Here is a 23,982-nt window from a genome sequence, read left to right as displayed (position 1 = left end):
CACGTACATTAAACCACGTGTGGAGTCAGAGGGCCGTGAGCCGACACACCAGTATGACTCATTCAAACCACCACCAGGACAAGTGCCATGGCAACAAAAGCACTGGCTGTAATAGCAACTGAAGAGCATCACACATGCTTGTAGAAAGAGGGTTGTGTAAAGGTGTTGCTGCAGTTGCAAAAGTAATGTTGGGAAATCGGGTCGTCTGGAATTTGGACTGAAATCCTGAGGAGAATTCGGATATGCACATTATATTTTGGATGAAGACGACGTGGGGCAAACAATAATACATTTTACAAGTGAAAAAACAAATCAACACAAACAGTCAACCTAAGTCCTGCCGGTGTCCCTTGATAGTCTCTTTATATGTCCGATGCACCGTTTTTTCGGAGTGCTCTGTAGCCTGTAGGGGGAGCTACTGTGTGCTTTTTGCATTTCTGAGACAGAACTGCACATGCACTGAGCCTAAGGACTAACAACATTTTTGGAACATTTTTATAAATGGGCAGACCGTAATTTTTGTCATTTTTTCAATGAGACATTGCAGCTAATTATTCCACACAATAAAGAGAAAATGTAATTAAGTAAACCACATTGTAGCTATGTCAGGCTTGGCAAAGACCAGGGCACAGGCAAACAAAATGACAAAATGACAAAAAAAAAGCACAGAGCAAACATTTTATGCTGTAATAAAATCAAATAGATACTCAATATAATGACAATTACACTGATTTGATTTGTAATCAACATTTCTCTCTATATTCAAAATAAATTTTGAGTATTTTGACATAGTTATGTACATAAGTGCAAACCAGGTGAACGTCACACAATCATATACACCTAACAAGGATTGACATCACCCAGCACAGCTGGGCAGGAAGAGGCTTTTGGACCAGCATCTTAACCCAAATTGAGAGAGAACTCAGAGATGAAAGCTTGTGCCTCCACACAGGGGAAACCCAACCGAGGCTGTTTTCTCTGAAGGATCCCAGCAGTGAGGACGACTCTTTCGATTTAACAAATTATACACCAAGATCGTTCAAATAGTCTGAAAGCCTCTTTACCTCCCTGACAGATTGGTCGATAAGAGTCAAAGTCCATTCTTTTTATTTATTTGTTTTTTCAAAAACACCATGTACAAGAACAAAAGAAAAAACAACAAAGGTCAAAACAAACAGACAAACGAACAAAAAACAACTGATCTCCTCTAAGAACCTTTGGACATTAGAAGAATTTAACTTTTCAGTACAAAATATTCAATCACTTCACACTAACAATACAAACTAATTAGACATTCCCTTTTTGAATAAGTTAGTGTTGTATGTTGTTTGAATTAATGTGAAAAAAATTCACAATTAGGATAATAGGAAGGTAGCCATGTTGTCATTTTGTTGCCATAGCAACAACAACTATTTCCATTAACAATGACTCCATCATTGTGTACAAATGATTATCATACTTTATCATTTTTTCCTGTTACTCTATACAAATTATTATTATATAAATGACTTTCTTTTTTTTTTTATTTCCATGCTGTTTTCTTTTTATAATGTTGGATAAAAAATGATTAATTTACCATTAATGTGTGACACTTCCATACACAGCTATCACATATTTATACAGTGGTTGAGACATAAGGCCCTCATTTGTACCCCCGCACAACAGCAAGTGATCAGGACCAAATTTACCATCCACATGCTTAAGGATCTAATCACTGGCCACAGTGATCAGAGCATTTTGCATATTCCAAAGCTTTTTTCATGAATGTGAGGGAAAGACATATAGAATCAAAAGAGAAGGATAAAAGGACAAATACAAAATCTTTATCCAGACAGAAATTCCCCATTATATTTTATGACACATTATTCTGCATATATAAGTATATGTGTGTGTGTGTGTGTGTGTGTGTGTATATATATATATATATATATATATATATATATATATATATATACATATATATATATATATATATATATATATATATATATATATATATATATGTATATATATATATATATACATATATATACATACATACATACACACACGTATATACACATAACTATGTATATACATATATACATATTTTATACATAAATATGTATATATACATTTATATATGTGTAACATACCTAAATATTCAAATGCCCTGAAGAGGCACAATTTATTTATCAAGTATTCTTTTTCTTCCAGCTTGACAGCAACTAGTGAAGGCATAAAGATGTAGATATAGGGGCAGGGAAAGGCTAGAGAGGGTTCCATTTTGTTTTTCTTGGCTGGACAAAGCTGATCTCATCAAAGTTTGATGGGATTTAGACAAAGTGTTTTGTCCGAACATTCAAATTACGTCATCATTCATTCGGAACATGATCCCTGTTCCAATTCTTTGAATTCCTCAACACACACTTTAAAACAGAGGTAAAAAGATGTGCATTTCCATTGAGATGACAGACATGTAGTGCTTTTCGGATATGATGGAAATAGGGGAAATGCTCTCGAGGAAAACTTACGCAACACTATTCCCATCTTCGGGTTGATCACAAGTTTGATCTCAGTTTGGTGTGTATAATTTATAATAATAATGTTAAACTGGAAAAGCCTTATTTTGTCTCAAGGTGCAAGGGAATTTAGATTATAAAAGTAGTCAGATTATAGTCAATCAAGTATTATGTTTAGACAGACAAATAGTAATGTATTCATTGCACTTCTTTTACATTACTGAGCTGTATCGCAAGTGCTATATGTTTTTTTTTTGTAAATTTACTCCTTCTTACCGGTCAGTCAAACATTGACGCTTCAACTTTCAATTCTTCAAACCTAAGCGTAGAAAATACATATATTTAGTTGTTTAGTGTTTGTAAAATTGGTATACAGGTTTAACATTGCAATTTGGGCACTTTGGCTCATTCAAAGGTAGGGGTACAAAATTCACTGGCATGAGATGGTACAGTAAAATAATTGTCCAATTACGGCCAATATGTTGTGAGGGTGAAAGTTATTCCTAAAAGTCATCACACCACTCTTTGACATTAAATATAAATCTAATAAATCTAAATAACAATACACATACCTTAATATGTCTTAACACAGTATCTCTATGGTACCAGTGTGACGTCAGAATATAATTGTTTATATATAGTGAGCCATTACATTTTAACATGCCTGTCACTTAGATGGCCATGTGTAGTTTTTGCAGTAGAAACATTCACAGCACAGTAGCATTATTTGAATGAATAATGCTCAGTGGGAAATGTCTTAGTATCTGCAACATTTACATCTTACAAAACATCATCCACTGTCTCTTTCAACACATTTAAGAACCTCGACAAGTGATTCATTCTTTTACGATAACGATACGACAGCACAGCTGTCGAGTGGAGATAGAAGAGATGTTTCTATGCTGTTATAATTAAGTCCCAAATAATACAACACATCTATCTTTGAGCAATGATTTGCAGTTACAGTGAACTGACAGCTGTGGTCTGAGAAGACTTACGAGAGGCACGTTTAAATTTGGGAAAAGGTGACTCAGCACAGTGTCCAGAGCTGTTATGAAAAAATGTCAAATGTCTCCAGTTAATCCCAAACATTCTTGGATGAAAATATATGAATAGATACACTTACTGTGTAATCTTCTTTTGCCATCAGACATCTAACAGGTTATATATTACTCCATGCCCTGTCTTCCATACAACTTAGTTATGTTAAAGTGTGGATGCCATATTCAGGCTCTTATAAGGGAGAGGAAAACATCAGTAGAAAAGGTGACGCATTGTTAAGTCAGACGGGTCATTTTCAAGTTCTTAGCTTTCTCCCTGAAGAGCCACAAACACAACTATCCGGTGCCAGGCATTCAGTTATTAAATCCACGTGATGTGAGATAATATTGAAGAAACCATCTTTTTTTTTAAAAAAAAAAAAAACAAACAAAAAAAACAAACATTTTCTGCTAGGAATAGCATTTTTTTGTTTGTTTTTACAGATATTGCATTCAGTGAGGCAACTTTCTGCAGACACCATCACTTGGCACACGCAAACTATAGGCACAACATCTGGAGGCAAATCCAGCTTCAATCTTGTACACTCCTGCTGACATCATAAAACTTTAAAGTTGCTGTCAAGTTCACTAATTGTGGGATAAAATTTGTCTTTAGTGTCTGGTGCAAAGATTAGCAGTGGAGTGGAATTTATACCTTGCATCATGTAAAAAAACAACAACAGACTTTTAAAAACGCCTCTTCGATCTTTAGGTCTAGGTCATCCCTTCAATTAGGTTTTTCAGCGACCGTGCCTCCTTGAAGGCAGTAGAAATGAAGAAAATCCTCCAAATCTGCATGCTAGTGGAATTACTTGTATCCTTTCTGTTCTGTCGGTTTGTTGTTTGCTGAGGTTGTTACAGTACATTACAAGTGATCATTAGATGATTAGCATGAAATATTAATGAAAGTTATAGACAATCTTAAAATGGTGATCCCTGTGCTAGTTTTATACATGATGATCTCTGGTACCTAGTATAATATATATATATATATATATATATATATATATATATATATATATATATATATATATATATATATATATATATATATATATATATATGTATATATATATTTTTTTATATATATATATTTTTTTTTTTTTGTCAGATATTGCCTTTCCAGATGAGATAACCCTTCAATGTAATGCTTTCATATGTTTTGGATTCCCTTGGGGGAGCCAAGTCCTCCTCTACAGCTGAGCAGATAAATCAAAGGCACAAACAACAAAATTAACAGCAACTCACTGACAATCCATTGGGTGAGATGAAACCATGAGAAAAGCTCGACGATGCGGCACAAAACACAAGACATTTTCATCCCGTAGCCGTTCCTGAACGTAAACGTGACGCGTGACAAATCCTCTGAAAGTTCTGCCTTTGGAACGTTCAAATGTGTCGGGTGGCCTCGTGTGATGGCTCCTACCCATAAAGGGCTCGTAAGTCTGAGAAAAGTGTGTGTGTGTGTGTGTGTGTGTGTGTGTGTGTGTGTGTGTGCGTGTGTGTTTCTTTGTGCGTGCACAAGTGTGCTGCACTTTTAAGGTGTGGGCATGTATGGCTGTACGAATGAGGAGCTCTATTGCTCGGCCTCATTGAGTCACTCTGCATCAGGATGGCTGCACTGAGGCAACAGTTAGTTGGGAGTCCGGCCTTGTATTGCAGTTTTTTTCCTCACTCACTCCAGGTTATCCTCTTTCAAAGTTTTTTTTTTTTTCCTTGTCGCCACTCTATGTCAGCGTGCACAGTCGGTGAGGCACATGTTTGATGCATTCAGAGAAATGACCCCCACCCCACCCAACCCAACCCAACCCCCCCGCCCCCGCCCCCCTCCCATCCCTGTAGCGTGCACGCTTCGGGGCGGCTGCTCTAACTTGGGTTTCGAGAAAGGCTTACTGAGTTGAGCGCCACCGGAGCCGCCACCAGCAGTTTGGGGACGGGGCAGAAGTGGGTTTCCATGGGGACGCACTGCAGCTCCACTGGATCCGGGGTCAGGAGTTCTGTGGAGTCTACTGGGGGGGGGGGGGGGAGAGAGAAGGGTGGGGGAGTGGTGGGCGTTGCAGAGAATTGACGCGTACATTATCAGAGAGGCTACTTGCAGAGCAGGACTGGGGGATATTAAGCAGCGTGCAAAATGTGACTAATGTAGAGCAGGAAAAAAACACTGAAAATGCTTGTTTCAAATTACTGTCACAGCAAATAGCAAAGCAGCAATGGTGACATGTAAAATATATTTTGAATAGCTGCTGCTAACAGAACATGAAACCCTTTTATTGTGTGAACTATTTTCCTTCAGTATTCCCTCAATTTTTGAGCAGCAAAATAACAAACTTAATGGTCAAATCAGGCTGGAATATTAGCGGGTTAGTGATCCGTTGAGATATTCTTTGTAAGTAAACAGAAATACATGCAACATATTATAATGTCTGCAGGAAATCAGAAAATTTCAGACTAAAACTACTTGCACGTGTGTCCTCTTCAGTGAGGGGAATTAGGATTTTAAAGTTTATGGGAGAAAGTTTAAATAAAGCAGTTTATTGAGGTCCTGAGACATCCTGTATGTACAATATATATTTATATACATATAACTGTGAGATTAGATGATCACTGTTAACTGTGATGTTTTTTTTCTCAGAGTAACCTCTCTTTTCGTTTGCTGACATCACAACATCTGGACAAGAGCAGACAGATGAGATGCGAACACAACACACGGCGCTACACAGTCAGGCGTCTACACTGATTCAACTTTGAGGAGAGGAGGCTAACTGAACAGAACTGAACAGAACTCAGAACCACCTGAGCTGAAACAAAGAGAACTGAAAGAGCAAACCTGATTTGAGGCGGCAGATTCAGCGAAAGGAACATTGGTGACTGGGGTCGAAGCCGACGAAACAGTGGAGGTGGTGGCACCGTGCATCATGGGAACTTTTATTCGGGCGTTTCAGACGAAAGACAGAGGACGAGGATGTCGGCGGGAAGGAGGGGAGGGGACAGGAATGATATGGTTACCATGGCAAAATGTGCAGGATCAAAAGTCATGGCACAAGTCCAGTGATATTGCCGGGATGAATTTGAACAAGTATCAAGACACATGCAAGAGAGAAACAAAAATTATATATACTTATTGGCAAAATGAAAGAAAAGGCAAAGTTACACTCACAAATGAACAAACAAACAAGGCAATACACCATCATACAATCCAATCAGACTGGAGAATCTGATAATTGTATTCAAATGGACGGGCCAAATGGATGGAGGCAGCAAATGATGTGAAAACTCTCTCTCAGTGCTTTCACAGTATTCATCAACACAAAGCTAACTTATTATTCCTATTGTGACGCAACATGGTTTGGTCACATGATATTCAACTAAATTGTGCAAGTTAAAAAGTGAAATAAACCTGCTGAAATGTCAAATTCTAACTGGTTTACCAGGTAAGAGACAACATAAGAAAATGTATTAAAAAAATAAATAAAAGCGCCAAAATCAACAAAAAGGTGAAAGACAAATTCTGGCATCACTGCACAACCCTGAGCTCACTGTGTTACTGTTGAACAGAAACTGGATTGTCAACATTACAAGTTGGTGCTTGTTGTGTCCAGAGAGGAGCTATCTATCTCCCAGTTGATCAGCTCAGCTTGGTTTAAAAAAAAAAAAAGAAAAGAAAATACACTATCTACACTGGAATGGAATCCAGGTTCTTTGTATTTTCACTTTGAGGCACAAAATATAACTCGCAGACCGGCTGATATTATCGTCCATGTAGAGAACTGAAAACCATTTTCAGATATAACTGAAGCCTTTTCTGCTGCTCCTGGTTTCAACAGCTACAACCTCACTAGATTTTTTGGCCAGGTCCACTAGGTCTGTTTTCAGAATTACAACTCAAAAGCATCACTATGAAAACAACAAGTGATGGAAGATTCACTCACATTTTGATCACTTTTGTTTTCGATAAAACTTTTGCATTTCCTGCATTTTCCTGTGAACCAGCATTGCTGTTGCTAATACTGTGTATGATAATTTGTTTAATTGCTGTTATTGATTAAAAAAATAGAAAAGACAAAGTTCTGACAAATAAAAAAAGCCAACACAACAACATATGTTAATCAGTGAATCTAAAAGATAAGAAACTGCCTTCAGCTGATGCACTGTAGTATTATATGCAAGAATGAGAGAATGAGGATGAAACTTGTGCATGAGAAATAATGTGTGTGAGCGTTGTGCAATGATCTCTCTTGAACAGAGAGGAGCTACAGTTTGCTACGTGGGTGTTTTGGTTGCAGACCCCTGTGTTGTATAATTTAGGATCGCTGCGTATCAATAATTCAAGCCTGACAGACTTCAAAGATTCCTCCAGCCACTCTTTCTTTACATCAGAAATGTATTTCGAGTGCTCCTATATAATGGTCGCCCCTGCGCGCCAAACAAATGTTAGCCGAATGTCTCATTTACTCCCGCGAGAGACGTAAACTAATGAGTCCACAGCTACCACTTCAATACTAGCTTGCATTAGCACTTATTCTTGATGGATTGGTTATATAATACTACATTTTTAGGGAACGTTCCCTCAATTACGTGATCAATTGCCTGACTGTATCGTGCTGATTCAAATTAATGGATTTTGTTCATCTGCTGATGACTGGTTATTAGATTTCCGCTTAATCACACACACGGAACAGGGTGGGAAGTTTCCACAGGAAGGAGGGTGTCCGAGCGGATGTCAGACACAGAGGGAAGCATTGGTTACGACGAGACGGGGTGAGCACCGAGGAGAAGCTGCACAAAGACACCATATGCATGCAGTGGCTACTAACACCTGCATGACCTCGTCATTTACGGCATAACGACCCTGGCAGAACCAAGCATCAGGAGTCGTCCTGCTTCCCTTCTGGAACCAGTGTGTCAGATGATGCTTCAGTCACGCTAACGTGTGCGGAGGCTCACCGGTGGGGATGAAGGCTGGTTGCTGGAGCTGCATGTTGGCCAGGGCTTGCTGGTAGTGGAACATGCTGGGGTTGAAGACGGCGGCAGCAGCTCCATTGTTCTTCTCCATGATGGGCCTCTTTGGTAGCAGCTGCATGGCACCTGCCGGTGGAGCCTGGTTAGACAGAGACGCAGATCACGGAGGGTGATCTCAGTGTAACCCCCATAAAGATCTACTGTATATACACACACACAGAGCAGCGTGATCTGACAGTAAACGCGTTATTATGTCAGTGCACCGAGGCGCGAGATGGATGATTCTGTTTACCACCACAAGAGGACACTGCAGGATGTTCGATTAGGCAAAGTGCTGCTGGACAGCCAGGTCAGACCAAGAGCAAAAAGGAGAGCTGTGATTTCATTCGCTAATGGCGCCTCTGCTGAAACATCAAACTGCAAGTGCAAGATAACTTTGAGGTCGGGGGATGGTGGGGAGACAACGACGCACAAATCATATTTGGAGTTGCGGCACAGAGCTGTCACACAGCGACGGCGAGGAAAGCTGGTTGAGTGAGGTCCAGCGTACCGACTGTTGCCCAGCTCTCTCAGGTTCTCCAAGACTGACACTTTGCTTGGCTGCTGCTCTGGTGACTCAGTGCGAAAGCAGCATTAAACAGGCTGGAAATAAAAACATGTTTTTAATACTGAAGAAATGATGACCAGAGTGACACACCCCCTTATTCCTAGTTCATTTATTTTTTAATTTTATGAAGCGTTGTTGTTTTTTTTGAAAATGGTTCAAAATAGTTGCAAAGCAGCAAAATGCTGAAGAAAATTATTAAAAGATACCTTGCTGAAAAGAGATGTTGCTGTTTGATCTAGAAGCAAACTTGAATTTAAACCAGATCCTGGTAATTTTTTTCTGATTTGTTGTTATTCTTCTTTGATATATAAAGTCTTGGTCTCCGTTGGTGCACTCTTGACTACAATACTAGCTGCACGGCATGAGCAAACCTTTTCCTTCATAGCTTCCATACTGAGCACAAGCTCAGACACATGCACAGGGGTAGGCATTCACCAAAACATAATCACCAGACTGTAATATCAAATTCCTGTCTCCCTTTTGCATAACAAGACGCCCCGATTCTCCATCGCATCAGTAAACACCGAGGCAGAGCAAGAAAAGCATTTCCAGTTTCACTGCTTCTTCAGGCACACGTGGCAAATGCAGCTGATGGGTTAACAGACACAGTGTGTTTAGCTCCTTGGCTAATGTTCTGGAGCTTTTAAAAAGAAAAAAATAAGGCATTTGTCGTCAACAGGGTGACTCACCAAGGCTGCGGACGCTGTGTTTTGAGTGGCCTGGTGCTGCGCCGCTTTTATCCTGGCTTGCAGGTGAGCCGGCGGATGGAAGTATTTGCACTTGTCTCGGCTGCAGCGGCCTTTGATGTAGTCCATGCAGACGATGACTGAGTTCTCGCTGCTGTCCACCATGCCGGCCTCCATCGGGTGAGCGTAGCGGCAGTCGCCCTCGCCCCTCGTGCAGTTACCGCGTTGGAACTCTCGGCAGACCTGGCCAAGGGAATATCGGGAGCGTTGTAATGGCAATGCTCTCATTATTCCTTAAAAGCTTCATTTCAAACCAATTGCACTCTTGCAATTGGTTTTTACGTACACAGGAGGAGCGTTTTCTTTATGTGGGATGAAGCCGGAGAACCCGGAGAACTCCCGCAGACACAGGGAGAACAAAAAAGCAACAACATGCCAACACTCGATAAAATAAAACCGCTCCAGCGTGATGAAAACAGCGTTTGCTTTTCATCGCGCCGAGGCCAAACACAGCAACTGCACGCTGGCTCTCGTACCTCCAGCTTGTCTGTGCGCGTGTGTTTTTGCGAAGAGGTGCCGTTCGCCATGGCTGCCAGGCCGGTGGGACTCCCGGGCATCAGGAGGGGCGCACTGGGCAGCAGCTCAGGCATCAGGCCCATGCTGGGGCCCATGTGGTTCAGATAGGGACTGAATGCCATACTGGGACTGGTTGCTAGGGAAGGCGTCATTGGGAATGTTGTCTGAGGCACCAAGTGAAAGGCAGAGATGGGAAGAGAAAAACAAGTCAGAGGGCATTTTGTATTCGTTATAAGGAAAATGAGAACAAATAGTGTATTAAAAATAACGAGTCTGACTTTTGCATTTCAACAAAGATCATTTCATCTCAAGAGCTGGTTTATCTGTGACAACAGTGATATATAAAAAAAAAATGTGCCGCGTGGGCTGCTGCTGCTGCTGCTGCTGCTGCTCACTATGGGCTGCAGTTGGGCTCCTGGCAGCATGAACTGCATCTGCTGAGCCAACATGGCTGCTGCGGCCTTCTGCTGGATCAGGTTGTTCCTCCCGTTGATCTCCAGCTGGGTCTTCAGGTGCGGAGGCGGGTGGAGGTATTTGCAGTTGTCACGGGTGCAGCGTCCCTGTGGAGGAGAGAGGTTCCGCTGAGAACGCCGCAGACTGCACAACAAGCTGGGTGATGTAAAGAAGAGAGGCAAAACTGAAAGACAAGACCGAGCCCGTCGCCGAGCAGGGAAAGGGTTGACGCATTTAGAACAAAGTGAAAGATGATTCAATGGTGGTGGTGGTGGTGGTGGTGGTGGTGGGGGGTGTACTTTCCTTTAGGCAGGTATAAAAACAAGGTTATTGTTTTCAGGGAAAAGGAAAAAATTTGCATTTTGAAATTGTGAGTTTGCAAATGTAATTTCATGACCGTGTGTGTCGTGGTGAAACTGCAGGACCTTCACATATGAATTGAGCTGGTCCCAATGTAAGCGTTGCTATTTGGAAAGTTCAGCACATGGTCATTTTAGCAGATGAGGGCACATACAGTAGCAGTGTCCTAGACTAGCATGATTCCATTAAGCATTATCTGATTGCTCCATACAGTTGGAAATGCCATTAAGTAATTGATCCTCATTACACAGCGACGACGTGGAAGGTCTTAAACTCACTTTTAAATTGATAAACCACAATTGTGTTTTCGTCTTCAATTACACGATAATTATGCACAGCTTACAAAGGCGTGCCTGACGTGACTGTGGAAAACTGCGGTGAAAGAGGAGACGAGGATCGTGGAGCTCAACGCTTTCATTCGTCACATTTGGCTCCTGGACCTAACTTTGTTAGATTTCGCGCCATTATTGTAAAAAAGCAATTCACTTTGCCCCCAAATTTTTTTATCCGAGCCGGTGTCCTTCCTCCCAGCCAGAGCCTTTGGGGAAGGTGAAGATGGTGCTGCAGGAACACTGCAGGTCAACACACACACACACACGCACTGAGGAAAGAAACACTGCAGTCTCCATTAAACCCCTGGGTCGCCAGCAGCTGTCTGCCTCTGCGGACGGCGCTGCTGGACCACCACCACAAGCATCAGCCACCGTCTCACCGTCTCACGCACACACACACGCACGCACGCACACACACACACACACACACACACACACACACAACACACACGCTCCGGCTCTTATTAGGCGAGCCTCAGCTGATGGAGCACTTGAGCAAAAGAAAATGAAAGACAAAAAAAAAAACTGACGTCATGCTGCAGAGCCTCTGACGGCGACGCATGATGTCACGCTGGGAGGAGGACATAAAGAAGAAGGGTTTGGCAGCAGGGGAGAGAGGGAGGCAACTACAGCGTCTCGGGAGGGAAGCGTCCACAAGGGAGTCACACAGAACCGACACACGAGGTTGGAGACAAAGGTTGGAAACAAGCAACAAAGCAGCGCAATGTATTCTGCACCGAGCGCCAAGACATGGAGAAATGTTCAAATTCAAGCGCACACGTGGAAACATGCTCACACTTTCCAGCATGACTCCAATTAAAAATAGCCTGTTGGAGCTTCTTAGCGATTAACATTTACAGGGGATAATATATTTAATTCATTATAACCCATTCTTTTGAATTTTTTTGCTTTTACAAGAGGCCAAAATGTCTTTCTCTGTTTTTTTGCAGGTTGGTTGTGCGCCTGCAATGACGCCAAGCGATGCTGCTTCGGTGCTGCATGCCGGGCAGACGTGACGTCTAGACTGACTGTCGAGGTGGTGGTGCTGGGGGGCGGGGGGTGGTGGAGCAGCGCACCAGGTAACAAAGTAAAAAAGAACTAGGTGGCGGCCAGTTGGCCCTTCCCTCTCCAGTCTGCAGAGGGTTCAGAATGACCAGACAGACCCGACAGAGGGAGGATGGGGAGACAGAGACAGGCGACTCGGACCGAAGCAGGATGACGAGGCCATTAGCAGATAAATCCATGAAAATTAACAGCGATGGGGAAGGGCGGGTGTTGGGGAGGAGGGAGAAAAGAAGAATGATGCTGCAGAGGGAGGCGCTCCTTTTCTCCATCCAAAAAAAAAAGAAAAAACACAGAAAAAAGCAACGCCTGTCTGCTGAATCCACAATGGGAACAGAAAGCCTGTTGTATGGAGGGTGTTGTTGACACACTGAAGCCCTGCTGCAGCTGCTGATAAAAGAAAAAGGTTGCTTTGACCTTCAACCATCACCAAGTTCTTGCTCAAACTACCAAACATGACCTCTGGGCTTTCGAAAAAAATTAAAAATGGAACACCAAATGTGGCCTTCAGTGCTCGTTGGCTGCCTTTGGCACAAAGCAGATCACCTCTTCCTGCCACGGATGCGAGCAGCACAGAGCCGGGCTTGTTGCTCTGTGCTAAAAACAGCCACGCCACTCAGGAAGATCAAACTATCCAATGGGTACGCACTCCGGTGCTGTTGCTAGGCCGCCCTGTCTGTCTCTCTCTCGCTCTCTCGCTCTCTCGCTCTCGCTCTCTCTCTCTCTCTCTCTCTCTCTCCCCCTCCATCCTGCTCTGGAGGACATAACACAGAAAAATGGCTGAATAATAAATTCTAACTCAATAAACGAGGAGACAGCAGCTGCGCTCAGGCAGAAAGCACCCTTGTCTGGGTCTCGCGATCTCCCCTCATGGAAGAAACAGAGGGAACCGTTCGCACAGACGCACATGTATGACAACAGCGTTTCCTCTGTTTTAGTGCCGTTGTCCATTTAAGGTCAAAGCACCTATGGAATACAATACGCACAGTTCTTTTTAGTTTTTCCCTGAAACATATGTGGTGCAGCCGCAGTCGTGTGGAAGCAGCCAAAGCAGAAATTAGCAAGGAAATAATATTTCATAATGGAGGCTGAAAATGGGAAATAAAAATGCCAGTTCACATAATTATTCTCGTCTGTGAAACAACCGAAACCACAGCTACAAAAATCAATGGCTATTGATTGCCGACGTGCATATTAGCCATTAGTAAGTGGAGCTATTACAGAAATCAAACGTGGACAACTGATTGATGCTCCAACATTTAGTGGATATTGATCAGCAAAGTCGATGAGGCCATGATGAATAGAATTTTTAGAGAACAGTGCAAAGCGATAGCCTTTCAAAAGGGGAGTACACATGTATGAAACATTGGTCAAGTTGGTGTTAAAGTTGCTGTATTTACTGCAGTGGTGAAGCAAGCTTGCGTTCTGTCACAGTTGCTTTCAGACGTGTGAATACAACCAGGGGGGAAAAAAGCCAAGGCTACGTTTTGGAGGGAGCTTCCAAGTGGGCGGTTTTCCTCTCAGGGTCCTGGAGAGCAGTACAGTCTACTTGACGGGGCTAACATGCCGCAGCTAAACAGCTAAAGAAGCGCAATTGTTACAACTTGTATTTTTTTTGTGCGTTACTGCATTAAATAAGGAGATAGAACGGGGGTTCCGCAATACTGTCTGATGCTGGGGAATCATTTTTTCCACTGGCGACTATCCCTTTAACACAGCAGGTTGTGTTACATCACTACACACACTGCTGCAAATCAATGAGCAAGACACAGTTACACGCTCTAATCAGGCTGAAGACCTCTGCGCTCCCTCCCCTACCATTCTCTTTCTATTAACACAGTAGAATTAACAGCTCCGGACCCCGTAATGACTGAGCAAAATTGTAATTTCAAGCAGGAATCGCAAAATCGCAAACTTGCCGCTTTCATTTGCTTATATTTCCCTGATTGGGTTTACTACATTGAACACCTACTTACCTACCCACCTACACCCACTTACAAAAAAAGCAGAAAAAGGGGATTTTTGAGGCAAAAACATTTTTGAAAAATGAAGACCCAGAAGGTAAATTAACTTCCCAGTGAAAAGGGTTTTAAACAAATAAAAGAAAAAAAAATCACCTAATTATTCAAATTTAGTTAAAAATCTGATGTGAACAGAAAAAAACGCAACTGATGTCCGACATTCCACACACCCACGGCGTGAGCCTTCAACAAAAACACATCTTCAGAGCTGAAAAGCGGACCGACACGTGCTCCTCAGCTAACAAGAGGCTGGCAGCAGCGCGTCGTTACCTTGAGGGAGTCGAAGCAGGCGATGACTCGGCCGTTCTCCACATGGCAGCTGCGTGAGGGGTGGGCGAACTTGCACTCGGCGTCGGAGCGCGAGCAGGTGCCTCTCTGGAACTCGCGACACACTTCCAGGGTCAGCCATTTGGTGTCCCGGCCCATGGTCATGCTGACGGCCATGAGGTCTCACTCGCAGAAACAAGAAAGACGGGCGGACGGACGGACGGACAGACAGACCGGGTGAGTAACAGTGATGTAGGAAAAGTCCCCGGCAAAAGGAAAAAACCCAGAGGAGCGCAGATGTTTTTCTTTCTTTCTTTCTCTCTTCCAGCCAGTGCAAATGGAGAGTGAGTCCCTTTGGAGTTTGTACTTTGGGTGGGATGATTGTTAGTTCTTCCTGGGAAAAGTGGCAGCTGAAGTTTTGGCCCGCTGTGAGATAGAGGGTGTTAACGGAGAGCAGAGGCCAGCTCCGACTCCAAGGGGGAGGAAAAAAAACAACAAAAAAACAAAATAAAAAACAACACCCCAACAGTGTCACTCTGAGCGCATCACTCTGGAATGCTGGGATCAGTCGGAGAGAGAGTCGCTCTTCACCTGAATCAGCGTTACATTCACGTCAGCATGGCCGAGGCTGGGAGCCGCTGCTGCTGCTGCTGCTGGCGCCGCCGCCGCTGCTGCTGGATATGTTTGAACAGTCAGAAAAAGGGAGTATTTCTCCGAAGAGGAACAAAAAGCAGAAGCTGAACCGGGGGAAGAGGAACGATGGTGTGTCTGTCGGGGGGGTAGTTTGCTCCGTTCAGCTTTGGCTAGCGTGGGAATCCGTAGCCTGGGCGACTCCGAGGGCGTCGGGGTGAAATACAGCCCCCGTCCGAGGCCGAGCGCTCGCTCAGCTCCGACCCGCTGCTGCTGCTCTCATCCGCCAGTCAGGCGGCACTACGACGTCAGGGGGGGTGGTGGATCGGGGGGGGGTGGGGCGTGCTGGGCGACCCCTCGCAGTAGGTAGGCACTTTGGGAGGTCGGCTTCCTCCACTTATTTGAGTCTCTTTCTCATCCCTCCGTCGCCGGCGCCTATTCTTCCTTGGCTGCCATCCTCCTCACTGACCTGCCCTCAGCATGTCCTTGCTTATTGTGTCTGCGGCAAAACTGTGGGAAGAGAGAGAGAGAGGCAAACATTAACAACGGGACATCAGCAGCAGAAGCAGCAGCGGCGGAAGCCTGTTGAGAGGATAAAACGCAAAAAAGCGTGAATAACCTGGCGCAGACCCCCGTCTGAGCCGAGGGTGACGAGGACCACGAGGCAGGAGGGTGGGAAGGGAATAGAGCAAGGACAAACAAACAGAGGAACGGAGCTCACAGGAGGGAGGGAGGGATGGAGGGAGGGACAGTGGGGGGAGGGAGGGATGAACGGGAGAGGGCAAGCTATGTCTTGATTAAGTGATAGAAGACAGAGAGAGAGAGAGAGAGAGAGAGGGAGGGAGGGAGGGAGGATGGAGGGAAGGAGACTGCAGGCAGGACAGCGACGTCACTGCAACTCCTCCGAGCTGAGCGGCCGGCGTGCGCTCATGTGCAGGCAGCGGCCGCCGCCGCTCTCTCTCTCTCCCTCTCTCTCTTGGTCACCTGGAAGCGGGAACGTTCCAGCGCTCCGCGGTGAGAAATCCCAGAGCCGAGTAAGGAGGAAGAACTAGTGAGGAGAGGAAGAGGATGGGCCGGGCAGCTCTTCACAACTACAGCTGCTGCTGCTGCTGCTGCTGCTGCTGGGCTCACTGTTAGCCAATCAGGTGGAGTTTTACAGGCATGCACGGCGCTGGCAGCAACCAATAACCCGGCACGTTCCACAGCAGCTCCTCCCTCCACAGAGTCCGTCCTCGGTCCTCCTAGGATTTTTTTTTCCTATCTTTTTTTTTTCCACTAGCACGGCACAGTAATAGCCGCACCACAAGCTAATGTTCAAACTGTGCAACGCCACGCTGCCACTGCCGCTGCTGCTGCTGCTGCTGCTGCTGCTGCTGCTGCTAACAGCCTTTTGTCGCCGGGCAGACACGAAGGAATAAGTTATGGCCTCACATTCAAATGTGCGACACAGCCTGGATGCAATGCAGCTTGCTGAGAAACTCACTCACTCACTCAGTCAGAGGCAGCAGAGCAGCAGAGTGACGTGTCCAGACACTAACTGAATACAGATAACAATCAGCCAAGTGGCTCAATAACAACACACACACACACACACACACACACACACACGCACACAGACACATACACAGTCAGGGGAATATAACGCAACGCAGCAGCTCCTCTTGAGAAAAGACAAAGTCCAAACTTGAATTTTGTGTGGAGTTAAAGGCAACAACGCAGGGGGTGGGGTGTGTGTGTGTGTGTGTGTGTGTGTGTGTGTGTGTGTGTGTGTGTGTGTGTGTGTGTGTGTGTGAATTAGCATTATTACAAAGTGAGCAGGGAAAAGCAGAGATGCAAAAGTGCAAAATAATAAAATAATGGTGGAGGAGGAGGAAGAGAGGGAGTAGGTAGAGGACGAAAAGGAGGAAGAGGAGGAGGAGGAAGAGACGGATTAGGTATAGGTGGAGGAGGAGGAAGAGGAGGTGAGAGGGGTTGGAGCAGATATTATCAGTCCCTGAGTCTGATGGCAGCAGACACAGACGGAGGAACCTACAGGGGGGAGTGTGTGTGTGTGTGAGTGTGTGTGTGTGTGTGTGTGTGTGTGTGTGTGTGTGTGTGTGTGTGTGTGTGTGAGTGTGCTTGCGTGCACACGGCCCACAAGGAGAACGCTGCAGTGTGGTGCGAGACGGAGGGATAAAAGAGGGGTGGGGTGGTGGAGGTGGGGGCAGAAGCTGAAGTGATACACCCACCTCCGCTCGCACAAAAACATCCTGGCCAAAAAAAACATAAAACATGGTCCAGCAATGACAGATGAGCAGGTAGAGCAGCTCCTCTCCTTGCTAGTCTGCTCCCTCCTCCTCCCTCCTCCTCCTCTCACTCCTCCTTCTCTCACTCCTCCCAGCCTATTTCTGATCGATGGAAACTTTTCTCGGGGGAGCGAGACGAGCTCTCCTCTCAATCGTCCTGCGCCTGAGCTTCCACATCGGCTTCAGGTGACCACTCGCTTGCTCGCCCGCTTGCTCGCTCAGTCGCCTGCTCACAGACCACGTGATGACGCAGCCCAGCAGCAGTGTGCACCCGGCTCCGTCGAAAACACTCCTCAGTAACAGCCCTCACTTCCTCTCCTCGCCCGCACCGGGCACACACCAAATGGCGCACACATGCAGTTGCCATTGCAACCGTTCCTGGAAAGCCAGCGAGCAGCTCCAGGCTTACGCTCACTTTTAGCTTTTGACTTAGGGATAAACACAGTGCGGCCAGCGTGGGTCCATCGCATATTCAAATGTTAGCGACCTATTCCCTTCTTTGTTAGCTTTTCCTCTGGCCGCTATCGCAGCCTCTGCGGATACTGGACACAATGGCGGAGGTTAAAAATAGAGAAATCATGCCAGGGCATAATGTGAGGCTGCAATAAATATGCCAAGCTCATTATTATGGCCTGTGTTTGCAACGTGAACAAATAGTGGTCTGTGAGAGCTTTACAAAAAGGTACAAAATGTGAAGTCAGAATCTGGTCAGATTGTGCGCATTACACTGGAGAGGTCACAATCTCTTGCACTTAGTTATGTCGCAATAGTGCGAGCCTGGCGGCGCAAGGCAGCGTGCTCTTTGGTTTCATGCTAGCATGCTAGCTTCAACTGTGCTGGTTCAATGTTGTTAGCTTGTCTGTAACTGAATGCAGCTAACCTGCAATGCTAACACTGATCTACAGTGTCTCATATCCCTGATAAGCACAGAGGCTGAGAGTGACGGAGGGTTTGTGTGAATCAGGACCAGCAGGTTGAATCCTTTACAGGTTCAATGTCTTGGCTCGGTGTGTTTATCTACAAACATTAACCAAAGTGTTGCACCGATCGCTGATGAAATCGTGGGATCAACACAGCTGCGGTGACATTTAGACCACATCTAGTGACTGTGACTGTGTGTAAGAAAACAGGATTTAAAATGACTGGGCCAAGTTAAAACTAAAAAAAAACTAAACAGAAAACAAGAGTTTTCTTACAGATCACAGATCACAATGTGATAAATTGCCACAGTCAATAAATTGCAAACTCTAACAATGTGTTTTCTGTCTTTCTTGTGTTGAAAATGAAGTACAAAGATAAAAGACGTCACACACTTGAGAGAGACATAATTGAGATAAGATTTAAAAAAAAAATCAAAACAGCCAATAGCCTCCTCACTTTGAACTAAACATCAGCCCCTTAGATTTGCATGTTTTATAGCCCGGCCATTAAACAGATGGCATTCCACTGACAGATCTATTGCCATGATCCATTATGGCGCAACAATCCTACCTAATCCTACCTCGGCAGAGATAAGACACAAGGATATGGGGAAGATCTGAGCTCGCAAGAAAACGGCTCGACGCCTCCTTTCTCCTGCCTGCATTGTCTTTGTGCCAGCACGACACAACAATCCTAATGTGTTTCCCCCTGCAACACTAATGAACACTAGCAAGCAAACAAAAAGCTACACAAGAAGGCACGCGAATGAGCACAACCAATACTCCATGGGAGGGGTGGCTGGTTGGGATTCAAATACAAATTGGTGCCTTTAGAATTCCCACCAAACTGAAGAGGAAGTAGGAAGTAGTTAATACTGAAAAGCGAGTTGACGACTGGTGGCTGCCTGACCCACAACATGGGTCTGGCATCGCTGTCCATTTGAAAAAGTGCAGCATTGTCAATAGAGATATTGACATATAACGCCGTCAAAAGATCAATTTTTTTAAATTGTGATTAATCGCAGAGTCTTGATAGTTAACTGCTTACCAGAAATCAGCCAGAGAGGCCTACTACGGGTTAGTGAAAGGAATAAAAAGGCTTACGTGGCCTTACGTTTGAAATGTGATTTAAAATGTATGCGTTATGGATTGTATTTAACTAATCGCGATCAATGTGTTAACGCTGACAGCCCTAATAACGATACATGATAATCGAGCTGCTGCATGTCCTTCAGGTGTCTGCTCTGACAGGAGGAGCTCCGGTAGTCAGCAGGCCGGGGTCAACATGGTGCTTTAAGATGAAGGGGCTAGAGTGAGTGTGTGTGTGTGTGTGTGTGTGTGTGTGTGTGTGTGTGTGTGTGTGTGTGTGTGTGTGTGTGTGTGTGTGATGTGAGGATGGGGGGTGTCTGCTTTTGACTCCAGCCAACTGCGTCCCTCATCAAACACAGTGCACCAAAGGGACGCCACAGTCAGCGTAACCTTCAGCCGAGCGGTGACATCATTAAAGCCGGGGTTGGCGGCTGGGTGTCGCCTCCACAGCAGCACGCAGCTGCTCTGTCGCCACACTCCAGTCCCGACCACGCTGGAGTTTTTGCGTTGGTTCTTAGCAGAAGAGCAAGAGCCCTCATTTTCTACTATGATCTTCCTTTGGATGTTAAAAAATGACTTTGTTTGATTTTGTCTTAGTTATTAAAGGCTCTACTCTGCAGCTGGAGATGGTGGAGCACATGTTGACAATGTCTGTCTGCACGTTGAGATTAGTCACCCTGACGTTGTGAATACACGAAAAAGGCACTAGTCAAAATATAAAATGCACGGGTGACTGAAAAGTCGCCCCACAGCAAGAAGGATGCATTACGACCCGGGGCCTTGCTGTGAGGTTAATTAGGCTAATTAGTATTTCTAAATTCTCTGTAGTTGTGTGTGAATGTGGATTGTTGTTTGCTTATATGGCTCTGTGATGAACTGGCAACTTGTCCCAGGTGTAACCTGTCTTCACCCCAAGGGAATGGAAGGGAAGTGCGGGAAGGCCCTTTCCAAAAAGACACTGGAGGCGATTGGTCGATCTTCACTCCACCACATTCAAGGTCAGTTTCAAGAGGTAACAGCAGGTCAGTGCTTGTAATTGGTGCATGAGACAAAATAGGGGGTGGTGACTTTGATCAAAAGGGCTAAAACTGTTTTGTTTTTTTCTAGATGAGGGCACAATCTCAAGAACATAGCTGTCAACATTTTCACACAGGCAATGTTAAATGATTTTAAAATGACCAATCAAAAGAAACAGTTTTGTCTGACTTCGGTTTTGCAGGCTGATCTCTGGTGCGGGCATTTTTAATTTGGAATTTCCCCAATTCCGACATGCTTGGTGAACCTATCTCGAGGGGCACTGGTGGCTGGATAACAAATACTGAAGCCATGAGTCATGAGAACAACTCTGGAGAAAGAATAAATTAAGTCTGTGCAGCAGCTTGGTAAAGGGGCAACTCTTCAGACTGCTGTGACAAGGACAAGTGTAAAACAGCAAAGCACGGATGAGCAGGTGATTGATTAAAAAGCAGAAGGTGGAGAACCATAAAAACGCAATGAGAGTGAAAGCAGCAGAGGGGCAGAGCAAAGTAATTAGGTTAAGTATCAGTAATCCTTTCAGCTCATTATGGCACTGGGTCCCATTCAAACAAGCAAATGACAAGGCTGTCATACAGGACAACAGTGTATGCATGGAGCAAAGGAAAAACTATGGAGTTGAGATAAGTCATTGTTCTCATAGTTTAAACAATGAGATAAAAAGGTGTGGGCTTCCAAGCCTGTATTTCCCTCCTTCCCTCCTCCAAGTGCTATGAAATGGGCTCAAGTTAAAGTTAAAAATGGTCAATGTATTGGTAGCATCACATCTTTGCCTTTCACTGCTGCAGCATTACGTTGAGATTATTACATTTTATGTAGCAGACGGTCTATCCTCCAACAAACCCTATTGTGAACATCAGAAGACAAGTTGATAATTGACATAGTCAAATATTAATTTGAACCAAAGAGTGTTTCACAAATAAGACAGTTTGTGGCAGACAAAGCAATTGAGCCAACTGCGCTTTGTTCTGATGCCACAGTAACGTCGGTTTAATAACACACATGCAATAGGGTTAACAGGCTGTCTAAAAATATTTTAAAATGACATTTAATATGCACTAGTTAAAATTTTTTAATCATCTTTATTTTTCTACATTATATTTAATATAATATATAATTTATATATATATATACATATATATGTACATATATACATATATATATATATATATATATATATATATATATATATATATATATATATATATATATATATATACATACACACATATAATATACGGCGTTTCTGACAGTTGATGGGAGTGGAGTCAAAAACTGGTTTCGTTGGTTAGTGTTTGCCCATTTGTCTGGAGCAGTTTATATTGACTAAAGTGAAGTTTTAAAAAAAAAAATGAGCTAACCAGACAGGTGTGCATTTCAGGAAGGAAAGATAATTGGTCTTGGCTGGTAACAATGACACATGCCAACATGATGGTGACACACCTTCAGACAGTGGGGAAGGTGTGCTGCACACCGCGATGGCTTCGGTGTCCCAGTGACTCTCTTGCTCTGTATGTAGGCTGGATTCACAACTCTGCAGACCAGTAAGCAGCAAAAAGCAAAGAGATGAGCGGCTGAGGGAGCTGCTTTCTGTCCATCAGCGAGACGACGGTGGTTTCAAAGGCAAACACAGCAGGGGAAAAGCCCCCGGAGAGCAGATCCGCACTGAAGTCTCATCAGAAAACAACAACTAGTGCTGCAAACAGCAGCGCAGCAACATCCAAAACCCTGGCGTGCACACTGTGTTTTGCGTACGTGGCTTTCAGTATAAAGCGCAACACGACAGAAATGCGCACGCTAGATGTTGCGCCGATAGATAAGATGAAACGATAACGTCGCAGCTTTGCTTCCCAAGCAACAGGCAATTTGGGTGCGTGAGAAGAAGGGGGGGGGGTCACTGCGACGTGAGTTCAACATACAAATGCAAAAAAACCGACTTGAAGTCACTTACCGTATGCAGTTCAAACTGTGGCCAGATCGACGTCTTCTCCACCCCCACCCCCCCTTCAGCTGACGCAGTTGAAAAATGTAGAGTTGCGCGTTATTATGCACGCTGGAGACGCAATTCCCAAATCTGGTGTGACCAAGACGGAGTCGAAACGAAAGAAAGATGATGATTGGGCGTGCGTTGCTGCTAGCGTGGAACTTAAATAAAAGAGAGAAGGAGGAAGAGAACGGATGAGCGCAACTTAAAAAAAGAAAAGAAAAAAAGAAGCGTTGGTCGTCGCGGGAAAGAAGCGCGCTTGGAGACGGCTGACAGCTGAAACGATGACGGCAGCGCCTGCCTGCCTTCGCTCGGCTGATCCGCAGTCTGACCCGGTGCACAGGAGGAGGAGAGAAAGAGAGAGGGAGGGAGAAATCAGAGGGAGGGCAAGATGGTGAGGGAGGAGTTGGGAAAGAGGTCGTGCGTTTTGTTTTGTGTGTGTGTGTGTGTGTGTGTGTGTGTGTGGGGGGGGGGGTGTTAATGTTTGAAATAGGTGGGAGTCAGTCGACTCACGACTGCGGCACACGACAGGTGTGACACCACGGCGACGATCAGCTGCGCAACAGAGAGAGGATGAGTCTGTGCGTAATGTTCCACCTCGCTAGTTACCGACGGGGCACCGCCGTTAGCGTAGCGAAGAAGAAACAAACGAACGACCAAATAAATCCCCCCCCCACACACACACACACAACTGCGAGCCGTCTTTAAAGTCCTCAACACAACATGCGCGTGCACAAGTAGACGTGCCTAAAATAAAATTGTGTGTTTTATATTAAAAATGTCAACGTAAATGTCAATATTAGTGCAAACTAGAGGGAATTTGCCTATTTACTTTCGGTTAAAGTGGCAATAACAAATCCATAGGACATTAAGAAGCAGTAATATTTTGTGAAGACTGCGATTTACTTGTCCATGTCATAATAACTAGTATGGCATTAATGCCATGCAAGTCTATGGGGTCAAAAGTCAACTTTGTCCTAAAGACATGGGGCCACTTGCAGGTTCATCGGGATCCCTCAAGACACAGCCACGTCAAATTTGGGGCTTCTAGCCCCGAATCTGAAAAATTGAAAAATGAAACATTTTCTTCCTCCAAGGTGGGGCGTGACAGAAAGTTTGAGAACCACTGCATTAAACCAATGGGTCACATAGAAAAATAAGATAGATAGATAGAT

At 44.5% G+C, this 23,982-nt stretch overlaps 2 protein-coding genes across 7 annotated transcripts in view; both read right to left on the bottom strand.

Moving 5' to 3' along the window:
- LOC142901852 (ras-related protein Rap-2c) overlaps positions 1-23,982 on the bottom strand; it is a 114,910-nt gene that overhangs the window by 5,073 nt on the left and 85,855 nt on the right. The gene's annotated exons all lie outside the window — the stretch shown is intronic.
- Positions 5,351-23,211, bottom strand: mbnl3 (muscleblind-like splicing regulator 3). 6 transcript variants are annotated; one of them, XM_076046562.1, is made up of 8 exons: positions 22,775-23,208; positions 14,868-16,004; positions 10,765-10,929; positions 10,330-10,533; positions 9,797-10,036; positions 8,486-8,639; positions 6,369-6,463; positions 5,381-5,547 (listed from the first exon to the last, which is right to left on the bottom strand). In XM_076046562.1, exons 2-8 carry the CDS (start codon positions 15,039-15,041, stop codon positions 5,530-5,532), a joined length of 1,050 nt encoding a protein of 349 aa, XP_075902677.1. In that variant the 5' UTR covers positions 15,042-16,004; positions 22,775-23,208; the 3' UTR covers positions 5,381-5,529. The 6 variants fall into 6 exon arrangements, with proteins under 6 accessions (XP_075902673.1, XP_075902676.1, XP_075902675.1 ...); XM_076046563.1 differs by having other exon boundaries at positions 5,413-5,550; positions 22,775-23,207; XM_076046558.1 differs by lacking the exon at positions 6,369-6,463 and having other exon boundaries at positions 5,351-5,550; positions 22,775-23,211.

This window comes from Nelusetta ayraudi, unplaced genomic scaffold (genome assembly GCF_046127955.1).
Source record: "Nelusetta ayraudi isolate G7.1 ecotype Tasmania unplaced genomic scaffold, CSIRO-AGI_Nayr_v1 ptg000090l, whole genome shotgun sequence".
Taxonomy (NCBI): domain Eukaryota; kingdom Metazoa; phylum Chordata; class Actinopteri; order Tetraodontiformes; family Monacanthidae; genus Nelusetta; species Nelusetta ayraudi.
Note: the sequence above shows the minus strand (reverse complement) of the source record. Positions and strands in the feature narration are given on the sequence as shown.